Raw genomic sequence first — 14,803 nt, 5'->3', positions numbered from 1 at the left:
AATTACAAGAAGTTTCATGTTACATATTAGAGTCGTTTCTATTTACAAATACAGTTCCGCATACGCCATCTAATGTAATGTGCCTTATATTTGTATTGTTCAACGAAAGAAGTTTAAGACATAGATGGCAGTTGTTTCTACTTAATACAGTTACTCTACTTTTATCAGAGATGGCGATGTTTCTACTCTGTTCTGTTCGTTTAAGTTTAATAAACTAGATGGCGCATTCGTTGGCATCTACAACAAAATTGTTTAGAGTTGTAAAATTTTAACTAAAACCTTTTTTTTTATACAAATGAAACTAATTATTAGTTTGAATTTTTTTTAATTCTATACAGTGACATACATTTTGACTTACTTCTTTAAGTAAGTATATCGATTACATTAGATACCTCTGTAAGGTATGCAATGTATTTACAGTCTTTTAGACAATATAATAATAAATCTATCTGTGCCACTTATTTAAAAAAAAAATCAATAATTAAAAAAGTAAACTATAATTTATTTAGATATAAATTGCTTGACGTATAATAAAAAAAAATCGTGAAAAATACAGTGTAATAGGGGGTGTTGTATATTTTCAAATGAATTTATTAGTTTATAATCATTACAGTTTATTTATTTCAGTTCTTATGATTTTTTTCGGTAATCACATTTATCTGAATGTGTTAGTTAGTATTTGCTTTTGATCAAATAAAATTGTGTATAAGCCGAACTTATTAAGGCATTAATATATATAGTCATGCCTTACTTCAAGACCTCATGAATTCATCTGTTAATTGAAATTAGGAGATTTTTTTGTTTTCATTATAAAAAAGAAAAAATCTTTCACTAGTATCGGCAGCCCTATTGCATGGCGTACATTCACCTATTAACTGATATTAGGAGATTTTCTGTTTCTATATAAAAAAGATATAAACTTTGACTGGTTATTGTATTGGTAGCCCTGCATGGCGGTGTATTGTTTGCATTAAAACATCATGCGCGGGCACAGCATTTCTCCGTGCTGCGAATGGCCGTGAGAGCGCCAGAGTAGCGTCGGTGAAAATGTTTTGATCTCAGAAAGTGAAACCGGGTAGCCAGCCTTGACCGACACGCAGGAAAATGATTGGAGATGAAATATCTGTAAAAATATATAGTATAATATAGTAATAATAAGAAATGAAGAATTGTTTTATTGGTATATACTGTATAGGTAGCGCTATTATTTAATTAAAAGACATTAACTATATTATCTATTATAAATAACATTTTTTTTATCACCACTCGAATTATATTGCCATTATTATTGTATAAAATTTATACATCTTTTTAAGCTTATTTATGGTGTAAAAAGTTTCAATTTAACCATTTCTATTGGTAGAATATAACTTCAAATAATCACTTTTCATTAAAATAAGAATAACAATTCATCAAATTCATTAAAATAAGAATAAATAACCTAAGAGACATTAAGTTAATTATTCTTATTTTAATGAATTTGGGAAGCAAAATGTTCATACCTTTGATCAGTGTGTACGTTATGTTCATCTGATCACTCATAACGACGAAACTACTTCTCACCATTTAGAAAGAAGAGAAGAGAAGAAGTATATGAAAAGTAATATCTACTTTTCATATACCAATCCCAAAGCTCAGCAGTATACTCATAAAAATAAACAAGCATTTATAAGAAAAAGTATTCAAAAGTTTACTTTTCACATAAAATTAACCTGATTAAATTAATTGAGGTTATGAAAGTTATTATAAATTTTCTACTTTATATTTTGGAGAATTTTATTTAGTTTCAACCAGACTATCATTGACTGTAAAACTTAGTCGAAATTAATCATAAGACTTAATATGATTAATTACGATTTGTCGTCAGAAAAAGGAGCTTTACAAAAGTTTTATGCAAAATTCTACTCCATAGACTTCGATGTTTTAAAATTTCTTTTAGTTTACAGTTTCGGCACTCGGCAGACGAAAGTGCTTTGTTTCTTGCTCTTATAACAGTCAAATGGACCAATTACACTTTCGAACTTTACTGTCGTGATGCAATTGTATTCGGTAAGTGTAACGACACGCTACGTAACAGATAGGGCTGTGGTTTGTTGTAGTTTTGTGGGTAATAATCTAAATGAAGGGATGTCGTGTGATTTTTTCTGGTTCATGAATTTTTGCATCCTTTACATATAGACATTGCCATTTATGAATTAGGATGGTCTCTACAGCATAATTGCGTCGATTAAGAATTCAATGGAATTTAAATTTATTTGTAAGTTACTCCTTATTACATCAGCTATCTATCAAAAAAGTCCTGTCAAAATCGGTCCAACCATTTCAGAAATTAACCGGAAGAAACAGACATATAGACAGACAAAAATTGTACAAAATGTTATTTTGGTGTATGTAGTATTTACATTCATATGCATGTAGTAAAAAACGGTTATTTCAATATATGTTAGTATAGCTATCTTTGTGATAATTTTAAGCTTAGGAACTAAAGATGTTACCAGCGTCGATTATGCATTCAAGGATGTATCCTTGAAAAGTTAAGTGTACTTAACTTGGGGTTACTATTCCCAATTACTAATTATCCCTTACCCTATTTAAATATTAAGCTTAGATAAATGACTCAATCAACGTTTTTAAATTCTTTCCATACTAAATAAGGAGTTTCCCAAAGTTTGATTACGGGATTAGTTTTTTCAGTTCATATCAACACATTATTGTCTTTGTTTAGGATTATAATCTGACACTAAATATTCATGTATCTACAGAAATTTGTCCGTCCAGTGTTTTAAACAGCTTAGCTAAAATATGAACAATTGTGACGATCTTAACAATGCTGTTACTATTCTCAATAATAACCTCGCGCTAAATACAAAAAAGACAACTTGAATTGTTAAGTTTATGAATATACAATTGAAAGCTTATGAGCTAATAATTCTGTGAAGTTACTTTGAAACTGTGAAATTCATATATGAATTCGCACAGATACGCAATTTATATCAACAAGGTAATAGATATCCGTAGAATACATATATCACGTTACCACAATACGCATATGTTACGTGATATCGTGATGTGCGTCATACTGTTACCACTTACCATCAGGTGGGCCGTCAGCTTGTTTGCCAACCCAATAATATAAAAAAAACACACACGCCAATTTATACAGCGGCATCTGGACTCAAGCTAAGGTGAGCTTGTTTTGAATTTGATGTGGTTATAATTAATACGTATAATTAGGAAAAGTCACGGGATCTTACGACGTTATCAGTTTTCCCGGGATTATGTAATATTATGTTATCTGTGCCCGTGATCAAGGCAGTTGAAACACTGCCGATCATATAAAAAGAAACATGGCGAGATCCCTGGATTTTTCTTAAGCAGAGCTTGTGTTAAATAAATGATAATAATTTAAAGTCTACGTAATCAGCAGACGCAGTTGTCTTTTTATATAGTTTTTTTTCGCGCCTATCGATGCGTGTCACCCATCCATTGTAAAATGAGTACAAGCTTTTAGGAAACAAATTGTAATGTTACGTCAGTAAAGAGGGTACAACGAAGAATAATGGTCCATACAATCGTGCGTAACAACTAACAACCACAACAGTCGTTCGGTTCACTTTCTATCGTATAAAATTAAATTAATTTGCCATGTTACGTTATGTTACGGCGTGCGGCGAAATGGTATTAGATGGCCACAGTGAGAAAAAGAATGTTATTATAGAGGAAACAAAATATACAAATGTATTACAAGATCCGGTGATTTGTAATGACTTATGACAGAGACGAATATTTATACGAATGTTATTGTGTGTGGAAGCAGTAGGAACTGAATTAAAATAGTAACAAAATCTTCTATTTGTTATGATTAGAATATTTTTATGAAGTTATTAATAAATCATATATATTATTATATCTATGGAATATTATGAGTACGTAATATAGTTGTAAGTCAATTAATTTAATTAAAAAAAAAATCATAGTTCGATACCCCGCAGAAAAATTTCTTTTAACTGTACTTATAATGAACAAATTGTAAAAATAATCATTTCAGAACCTAGTATAATTAGAAGACTTGTATAACTACATTATACATTATACTGGCGAATAGCCCCGGCTTTACGGGATATTTTTATTAAATATAATTTGTAAAGGTGGACCTGAAGATTTTACGTATGACTCGTTTTTTAAATGAAAGTTGTTCAATGAAATGAATTAGAACTAAATTGTAATTTTCTACGATTGATTTTGTTTAATCGGCTAAGTATTAATATATATCTTATGCTTAGAAGAAGAAGTCTTACGTTGCGTTACCTTATAACGAATGTAGTAATAAAGATTTTTTTTTATATTTGGATTATTTTGACGCCTAAAAAAATTACTCATGACGTAAAAAGTGTAGTACCTATTTTCTCTTTAATATAGATCACAGGACAGAGCAGTAAGTTACATCTCTATTCTGCGGTGTAGACAATAAAGTAAGCATTCACATTTTCTACCTGAACATTTTAATATCTCCATGTCCATACCATAATCTGTTATTCCGTAATTGTAATCATTCATACTTATACCTTTTTATTTGGCTTTCCTAATGCATTCATCATGTAAGCTCTAAGATTTCTCTCATAACCACGAAGCCTAACTTTCATTTCGGATTTTTTGTTGTTATTTGCACTAATGCACTTCAGAATAATAAATAGGATTTATTGTTGGAAGCAGACATGTAGATTGCATTGTGTCAGATCTGGCAGATTCTGCATGACTTCTTTCGAATGAGAACGATTCATAATTTATGAACTCAGAGAATGATTTATTTAAGCTTTTAAAATATAATATATCTCCATACCTAGAAATAGAAATTATCTTTATTCTAGTAATCTGCCTATAATAATAATATTAATAATAAAGCTGGATAATTCACACAGCGTCACCCAGAAATTAAGCTCTGCTTAGTTTGAGACTAGACTCAAACTAAGCAGAGCTTAATTTCTAGGTACTAGACAATTGATATAATTATTTAAATATTTTTGTAAATATAAACATAGGTAACACCCAGATCAATACAAACAATGTTACTCATGAAGATGTTTGCACCGTGAGATGAACCAACCAACGGAATATCGGAAGTAAAGCGGTATGAGAAATCACAAGACCACCGAGCTATTTTTGTATTTTACTGCTTATTAGATTACATTATTCACAAGCATAGTTCAATTGATGAAATAAGTGTAATGACGAAGAAGAGGAAGTATTTCAATGAAACATTGATATTTCCCTTCTTTTATTTAATTACACTTACTTGTAATTTAAAAATTTATTATATTTAAATTATTAAATTGTAATTGATGTAATGATAATGAAATTCAAGAAAATGTAAGTTATTAAGAATGAATAACTGAAAAGTTCAACCCACAGAAGCTCTCTGTTATTGAACTCCACTCGAGTTCAAGAGTAGTTCTTTTGTACTACATTAACGATCAGATCTGGTCTAGACTATGGTCTCTATTCTATTAGTAGATAAATATTGACTAACATGATAAATTAAGATTTATGAGGTACCTAACGCTTACCAAATCCTAAATCTGATTACAGTACAAACATTTTTAAAATCTTATTAATAGTTTAGTTTAAAAGAATAGCATAGAATAAAGAATAGAAATCATTTATTCAAGTAAACTTAATTTAAGCACTTTTGAATAGTCAACATTTTTTTAAATCTACCGCTTATTCAGAAAGTTCTCATCACAAGAAGAATAAGCAAGAAACTTGTGTGTTGCTCTTTTAAACAATCCATGTAAGTTCACATTTTACAAGTCGAAACGTGTGAATACAAACTACCAACCAGCACTAATTTATTTAGAAACACAATAAGATATAAAAACATAATAAGATTAAATCAGTCGTAGTAATAAGAGCATGACCAGTCTCTACAAGCAGCAGTTCAATATGACGGATAAAAGATAAATGCGCTAACCATATTTTAGGGAGCCCAACCCGGCCCACCACGCCACCATATGAAATGAAATGAAATAAATGAAATGAAATACGCTATCATATATCAAAATCTTATATGAAAAATAAATTATAACGTTGTCCGCAAATAAACTTATACTTGAAATATTTTGCTATCATCTATAAATTCATCTATCCTATAATAGGCTATTTTACATAACATTTGTTTAATATAAAGTTTGAATTGCCTCTCTGTCAGATTTATTTGTCATATTTAGTTTAAAAGTTTGTCTTGTTTGGATGTTTGTTACTCTTGCATTATTATAGTATTATAGTTTATACATTAGAATAACATATTGGTTATTAATTTCATGCGAGTGAAACCGCTGGCACAGCAATTGGGCAATATATGTTAGAACTTGTGTTATAATATTTTAGTCCTCGAGATTGAACTTCAAAAAAGAAGAGTTTTTCTTTTATCCGTTATAAAATCAAGACATTTACATGAGTCTGAGCGTTGAGAAGTTCATATTTACGATATTATTAATTTTAAGCGATGAAGTACATCAATCTGTTTATAAATTAGCCCTCGCTTAATTACACCCGGGTGGAGTCAGGTGAAGTAATAATTAATGACATTAATCACATCCTAAAGTTCCTTGGCCAAAGTTTTCCATGTAAATAGGGTCAGTTACGTGAGCCAAGTCTCAAAGCACCTACTTAATATATTTAACTATTATAATGTCATCTTAAAATAGACCTTTACTTAAATTAAATATCTTCTTCATCTTCTCTTGTTTTCTAGCATATCATTCAGCATTGTTTGCACTTTTGTATGTATGCCTCTTGCATAGTTTTCTACATTCTTCGGTTTGCGGCGTATTTGGTCTAGGTCGGTCCTGTCCTCTTGTTGATGTCGTCCGACCATATGGCAGCTGGTATGTATAATTGCATAAGCTTCTGCTTCTCATCCTAGGTCGTTGTAAATTTAATATAGATAGTTACAACGTAAAGTAATAGATATATATTACATTTTGCCTTAATAATGAACAAACTTAATAAATAAATAATCTTTAAGATCGTTATCCTAGATGGGGTAGTCAGATAACTGTGGATGTTGTGGTGAACGCAACACTTCACATTTCGCTCGCTATATTTGAATCCAACGTAGCAGGGGCTAGCCTCATCTCTCTGATTTACTCTTCGTTTGTTATCGGTGTTTAAAAAAACTGTATAAAACAAATAGAAGATTTTGATTAATTAGCCAATTACATAAAAACAATATTAATAGATTTTTAATCGAATGCAAAAAAATGAGGAGATATTTATTGTGCATGTTAAGTATGACTACCTACTACTCTGAAAGGAATTCAATGGCAATTTTTGTCATGGATAAGTTTTAGTTTCGATCTAATACCATAGTAATTTTGTTATTATTTGTTGACGTTCTTTTTGTTGTGGTACAGAATATTCTTGTGAACTTGAAGTTCAACGACCTCACCAACCGCATCACCTATAATTTTTATGGCAATCCATTTACGGAAGAGAAGGTAAGTGAAAATAGTATTTAGAAATTTGTCAACAATCATTATGGAGCTGTAGAAAGCATAAAGGAGCCAAAGCAGCGTTAAATAAGAATGGGAGAGGCAGGGCATTACCGTGACCACCGTTGAATTACGACAGAGGGCGTTACAATAAGAAATTGTTATGTTTGCAGTGGTCTCATTATTATTACGACAATTTAACTTCTCCATCAGCCAAGACAGTGTCAATGCTTTAATAGAGTTGCAGATGGTTGTCTTAATCTGCAACATCTTCTCTCTACATTATAATAATAATAATAATAATAAATTATATTAAGCCACAATCATGTACAGGTATAAATTCATTTTTTTTTATATTTTATATTAATTTGAAGATACAAATGTAGCCGCAAATTACATACATTAAAACAAATGTATGTAATTTGCGGCTACATTTGTATCTTCAAATTTTGAAATCGACTTTAACTTGTTAGAATTAAAGTCGGTTTTATAATGTATAGAATTGGAGCCAAAATTTTGCCTTAAAATTTTAAAACCAACTATTATGCCAGGAAGTAAGTCTATTTATCAGTTATTTTTATTAGAGATAGTTTTCGTACAATTTCATTAGGAGCTTCCAGGAAAGTGCGCAGGTATATACCTTTATAACGTAGTGATTACTTACACAGTGATTAAAGCTAAATGGAGAAGAATATAAAAAAACATACCAGTATTTAAAGAAACAATATATTTATTAAACAGCGATAACAAAATCAAATTAATCTGTGAGACGTTGGTAACCTTTAGAATAATTAATAAATAACTCTGGACAATTAATACAGCGCCATCTAGTCCCAAGGTAAGCAGAGCTTGTGTTTGGTGATGGTTGGTTTGGTGGTTTGGTAAGTGATGTAAATACATAGATACTTTTTTGTAAATACATACATAATACACATACTATAGAAAATACCCAGACTGATACAAATGATGAATGTTTGTTTTGTGAGAAGAAGGATGGTGCTAAACTGCCTGACCATCGGGGGCGTCAAATTAGTTATTTATATTATTTTAATTAATTTTTGATTAAAATATTTACTAGTTATCTCTCAAATATTAATTGATTTGATTGATTATAATTTACATAATTAAAAAAAAATTTAAAAATTATAAAAGCCTTTCTATTTCTGGCTTAATTGACATGACAAAATTATGGTGTTAGTAAATTAGAAATATATATTTATCTCTATTAGTTATTTTATAATTATTCAAGTATTTTTATTATTATTATTTACTATATATATTTATTGACTTATAATTTACATATGTAATATTATTTTATGTATTTTCATTAAAAGTAATTTTTAGTACATTCACCTTCTAATACCGCAATAATATGTATAATAGAGCGGTCAGTTTGATCTCAATTCTATAAATTATCGTCATTATGTTGTTTTTAATGTTTGTTGAACTAAGATTTTATGGGTGATTATTCATTTTTGAAATTACTGCATTAAAAGTTTCAAGTATATGCTACAAATTTTTGCACTACTATCTCCTATCTTTGAGTAAAAGTTTGTTAACGGTTTATAAAGATAAAGATTTTTATGTCGACTGTGCAAGTAACGATTCAACTGTGAACCAATATACTTGGTTATTTATTTAATTTAAAGAGTACATCTGTATCAATTTTATATTTTGATGGTCTTGGTGGTCTAGCTGTTTAACTCGCCGCTTTACTTCCAATGATCGCGGGTTCGGTTTAGTACTTTATATTCATGAATTTGACTACTTGTATCGGTCTTGTCTTTTCTATATATATTTAAAAATAACGGAGTATGTTGTTGGCAGTTGTCTAGTGCCCGTAACACATGCTCTACTTAGCTTGGAGCTAGATGGCGCTGTGTATTATCCTGCGTTATTATTGTCATACTTATGATTGAAGTCGGTTTTCTTGTAGAGTACACAATATTGTATGTTTAATATTATATATTTGGAAGTATGTATGTTTGTTACCTGTTCACGACAAGACTAAACGGATATTAATAAAGTTTTACGTGAAATATAGATTGTATCACGAGGATGGATGTAGGTTATTTTTTATCTCAAAAATAATCTAGAAGGGTTGATAATGAATTTGTGCAAATAAAAGTAAATAGCCTATGCAAATTAGTATCATTTCAGTTCTAAATACTGGATTAGATGGGTTATCACTTTTATTGTAGTATGTAAGTACATTGGAAAATTTTAAAAATAATAAGAATAAACGATTTCTAGTCATAGCGGTACAATTAGAGCGTTTTTGATCTGAACCGCGATAGGTTCATAAGGCGTACTGAACGCGGATTGCAGGGATGCCAACCATACCAGTCTATACTCGTACAAATACGAGATTTTTGGCGTTTATACGAGAATATTTGTACCCTCATATAAGTTTGTAGGAGATTTAGTCCCATGAAAATCGGTAAAAATATTAAGTTATCTATCTATACATGTAATAAAACTGTAGAGGTCGAATTTCTGTACGTATAAAAACAAAATTCCAAAAACCGAGTCAGAGGGATGTTAGAAGTGAAATAGAGGTTCTATTTCACTTCTAATACTACTCCATGTGGACGAAGTCGCGGGCTCAGCTAGTTACATAGCGCTTTATTCCCTTATTACTTAATTCATGCACTATTATTTATATTAATATAAAGAACCTGTCAATGAGTAAAGGCCTCTTCGATTTACTGCAACGTATTTATAATTTTCTGTTGATGTCCAGTCCTCATCATGGCAAATATTTTACAAAAAAGTTTCGAATATGAGACATTTTAACTTTCAGGCTTCATAATACTACTTTAAAACCATTCTTTAAGTTTTTCAATCAGGGCAATCAGGCCCTGGTTCAATTATAGAGATAATGGATGATAATGGAATGTACCCACCTGCGCTAACAGTTGCGCTGGCACACTGAAACACGATAAGATGTTTTGTTATCCGTGGCAAATTCACTATAGCATGATGGTTTCCAGGGGGAACCGTAGTACATGGCGACATTTATTTTATCAGATTTTTAGTACAATGGCGGAGAGAGCTAATATAGAGAACGAGTTATTTGTTTATATCCATTCGCCACAAACACGTATTTCACTTGACATAGTAATCGACATTTATATCAGATCACTACAATGTTTTGTATAAAATTTATTTATTTATATCCATTCTTACAACTATTTTTACGTATCCTAACCTAATACAACAGTATAATTAGGTTGTCCAGCGGTTAAGTATACCGCTTTGCCTCCGACGGTCGTGGTTCGATTCCTTGCACCTAGCAATCTATTGTATTCATGAGTTGTTTGTATCGGTCTGGGTGTTTTCTATGTATATTATATATGTATTTGCAAAAAATATATATTTATGTCAGTTGGCTAGTACTCACATCATAAGCTATGTTTAGCTTAAGCCTAGATGGCACTGTGTGAATAGTCCAAGGATATCAGTATTGTATTTATTAACCGTATTTTATAACTATCTAGCTACTTGCCCCGGCTTTACACGGGTGTACATCTATTGCATATGTAAACCTTCCTCTTGAATCACTCTATTAAAATAACCGCTTCAAAATCCTTTGCGTAGTTTTAAATATTTAAGCATAGATAGGAACGGACAGATAGTGACAGCGACTTTATTTTATACCAGTGATATATTTGTGAATTCACTCAGAGCAGAACAGAAGACATCTACATCATTTACTATGATATATAAACCTCTGAAAGTATCAAAACTTCAGTAACCAAAATAGTTCCTCCATGTGGTACTACCAAAATTTAAAAAGGAGAGCGAAGACACTTAGTGGTTTATTACTATTAATAAGAGGGATTAATGGAATTCGTAATAATGGAAATGGTGATCCCTGTTGTTTCACACGGATCTCCTGAAAACAATTATGATGAATTCCTGATGAATTCGAAATAATGGTCTAAATGACCCACTTCATGATCATCCTACCATCCACCACTGACTTTTGTAAGTTCAAACCTCTGTCAATTTTTATTATTTATATTCCGTTATAGATTTCCGGATCCATGTAAACAATATTATTCTACATAGTACTAATGTGGCTACAAATATCGGTCAAAGTTTCCTTACTCTACAAAACGTACCAACACAGTTAGTCTAACTTTATACTTCCACAAACTTAAATGGATTACTTTAAAAACAATTTAAACTTATTACTACGTACTTACTTGCTCGAGGAAACAGAATAGGTAGCGCAGGAATATCTACGTGGTAATTACATTTTGCTTTTCTCCTATTATCTACGGAGAAAATAGTGTATAAAATGAAAAACGTTTCACCTGCGGGTCACGGCCCTGTGAGAGCCGCGATAGTCAATTAAGATAGTCACCGGTAAACGACTGTCGCCACATAATTATCTCGCTCATTCATCGTAACCGTGCTGGAATGACTGCTGCATTAAGCGCAGGCGCAGGGAGGGTGTATTGTGCATCCACAATCAAAACTATAACAACGGACTGCAACGACCGCGAGCGACCAGTCCGCGCGCGCCTCCACGCGCTCCGCAACGTTAGCGAACGAAAGTGAAATTATCTCAGTGAAAATGACAGTGTGGCTACTAACCTTTTGCGTGTTTACCTTCGCTTCGGCTAGTTCTAATGACCAAAATGGGAAATACGATGAGAAAGTGAAGAGTTACCAGCTGGATGTGCCTGGAAAAGAACCGATTACAATTATCGAAAAAGCTCATGATAGTGATATTCCTAAATGGAAGGAAATTACTGTGGATGGAAGTAAAGATGATATGGAGTTGAAGAATTTGATGACGCACATTGTTCACGACATCAATGGGAACACTCCAAGGTGTTACGGACCATCCTGCCAAGAAGGATACATTAATGATGGCCCTACTGATAGTTACGATATTGATATAATCGACGAGGAGAAAATGAAAAAATATCAGGATTATTCAAATGATCGTTTACAAGCAATTTCTGCTCTGGCAGCAAAACTTAAAAAGGATAAAATAAAAGCAGATCGCTATCAAAGTATGGAAACTGAAGATAGCGATGAGGATGGAAATGGAAAAGTGTACACTACCTGGAATAGATTAAAAGTAAAACAACACAAACACCCCTACGATGATAAAGAGGGATGGGTGACACTTGAGCCTGTTGCATGGTCTACTAGTAAAATATCAAAGTGGAAACCAAATGTCAAGAAACAAAAACCTAATCATTGGAATGATAATGATAACAGATTCCCGGATGATGACGGATATAACCCGTATCAAGATTCTGATAATGGCTATAGTTATCCACATAAAAGACCAAGCTTAAGCCGTCCTGGTTATATCAATAATAAACTACAACTGCCTCTTACTTATGATGCGGTTGATGATAATATACCTAAAAGGCCATCATGGAATAAACCAGAACAAACATCTTTTACATCATCCTGGTCTCCAGATGAAGGTAGGCGTCCATATAAACCAAGCTGTGATTCTGAAGAACATCGTCCAAATGATGAAACTGTACTTTATGGAATATCTGATTCTGTGGTAACTGATCATCGTCCATCACATTTCCCATATGAATACGAAGCTCTTCATCCAGCTTCGATGCACAAGCGTCCTATGAGACGACCAACGCAAGTAGTTTACGCTGGAACGCCAGATTTAAACAGTGATTATGGGTCGAGTGATTCTAGACCGCCATACGGTGATGGACAATGGGTATTGTTATCTACGACTAAAGGATATAGAAATAAAAAACGGCAGAGATCTTTAAATCCATCGAGTGCACCAATGGATGGTAGTTCTGAATTTGGATCGGTTACATCGCATCAAGCTGTAGCATTAACTGTTTTGCCTATAGATAATGATAAAAAAAATATGACGACTTCACATGGAGGCTTGTTAGAAGTTGAGAAAAGTTTTCAAACGGTAGAAGAATCTAAACGTGATATGGACAAAAAGAACGATTTAGATATATCGGAGTCCAGGCCTGTCAGAAGAATTATTAGGAAGAAGGTGCCTTCAAACGTAGCGCCTGATAGATCTACTATACTGGCAGCAGTTGGTGCGGGCATGGTGCCTGCCACCATGGCTATGGTAGTCCCCATGATGCTGGGTCGTAGGCGTCGAAGACGAGATCTCAGTGGATCATCAGAGCAAAATATAGACAATATTTTTTATAAATATATAAAATAGGTTGAAGTTATTTATGAAATAATATTTAATACCGAACTGTGATTGCCAAATTTTTAAACGGATGATACCATTATGGTATGATTTCCAAATGGTTACAAATACCGAGTAATTGTTGTATTTATTTGTCATTATTCCTTTTAAAAAGGATTACTAATTTATTTAATAGTTTTGTAAGTATTATTAATATTAATTTATTAAATCATTACATAAATCATGTTTTAATTATCAAACCTGTTCAAATAAGATTCTATTCTTAATTTCACAAATAATAACATAAACTTTATTTAACTTATTTACTAAATGGTTACTGTAATATAATTATTTTTAAATTCTGTAAATGTATTGTACAATAAGATTGCTAAACTATTCTCTTTTAAATACAGTTCTATACATTGACAAATTTTAAAATGTAAGTGTTACTTCTCAGCGACTCGAGCAGTACAAGAAACAAAAAATACCCAAAAAGGTGCCTATTTAGATTAAAACATCTCTATATATAAATATATATTGAAACATTGCATAATATTTTGCATAATATTTTTTTGTATTTAAGTTGATACATTGATCGGTTGATCTATTAGTTCGTTGACGGTTGTAGGTAGCGAGCGAATATATTTCAATATTTAATTGTTATCTATTCCATTCAATAATTTTCACAATACTGTCTGTCAGGCCATGTACTAGCGGTAAAATAAGATGATAAAATCAACAGAAGATGTTGAATATGCCTCGGGCATGTATTACGAGCGAGCTCTCAAACTCGGTGATTCACATTTGGTTACGTGACTATTTTCATTCTAATTTCAATTGTGTATTTATGTTTTTATAATGGGTCATAATGGAATCGTGCATTCGCTTGCGCTAACGGCAGCCGCTGGCAAAGCATGGCCTGTAGAGGACGAGTAGATGAATGTGAGGTCATGTCAGTTAGCACGACTTCTTTCACAAATTCACTAGGAATTTATCACGATACTTTCTAGGAGGAACCGCGTGGAAGTCAACCTGACATGGTACATTGCCATCTATGTTTACCTACGTTCGACTTCATCTTTAGTACAATAGTACAAAGAAAAAAAACAACGACCATTTTGTATAAAATTATTTAATGCAGTAAAGACAC

General features: G+C 31.9%; 1 protein-coding gene across 1 annotated transcript; it reads left to right on the top strand.

The window, feature by feature from the left end:
* Window positions 1–12,031: 12,031 nt before the first annotated feature.
* LOC131855538 (uncharacterized) lies at window positions 12,032–13,671 on the top strand (the record flags this gene model as incomplete). Its single annotated transcript, XM_059206815.1, has 1 exon — window positions 12,032–13,671. A coding segment is annotated over exon 1 (1,596 nt), but the record flags the coding sequence as incomplete, so codon positions are not given.
* Between the last annotated feature and the right edge of the window lie 1,132 nt (window positions 13,672–14,803).

This window comes from Achroia grisella, unplaced genomic scaffold, assembly GCF_030625045.1.
Source record: "Achroia grisella isolate CSIRO2021 unplaced genomic scaffold, CSIRO_AGI_Agris_v1 utg1062, whole genome shotgun sequence".
NCBI classification, from domain to species: Eukaryota; Metazoa; Arthropoda; class Insecta; order Lepidoptera; family Pyralidae; genus Achroia; species Achroia grisella.
The sequence above is the reverse complement of the archived record's forward strand: the minus strand, read 5'-3'. Positions and strand labels throughout refer to the sequence as shown.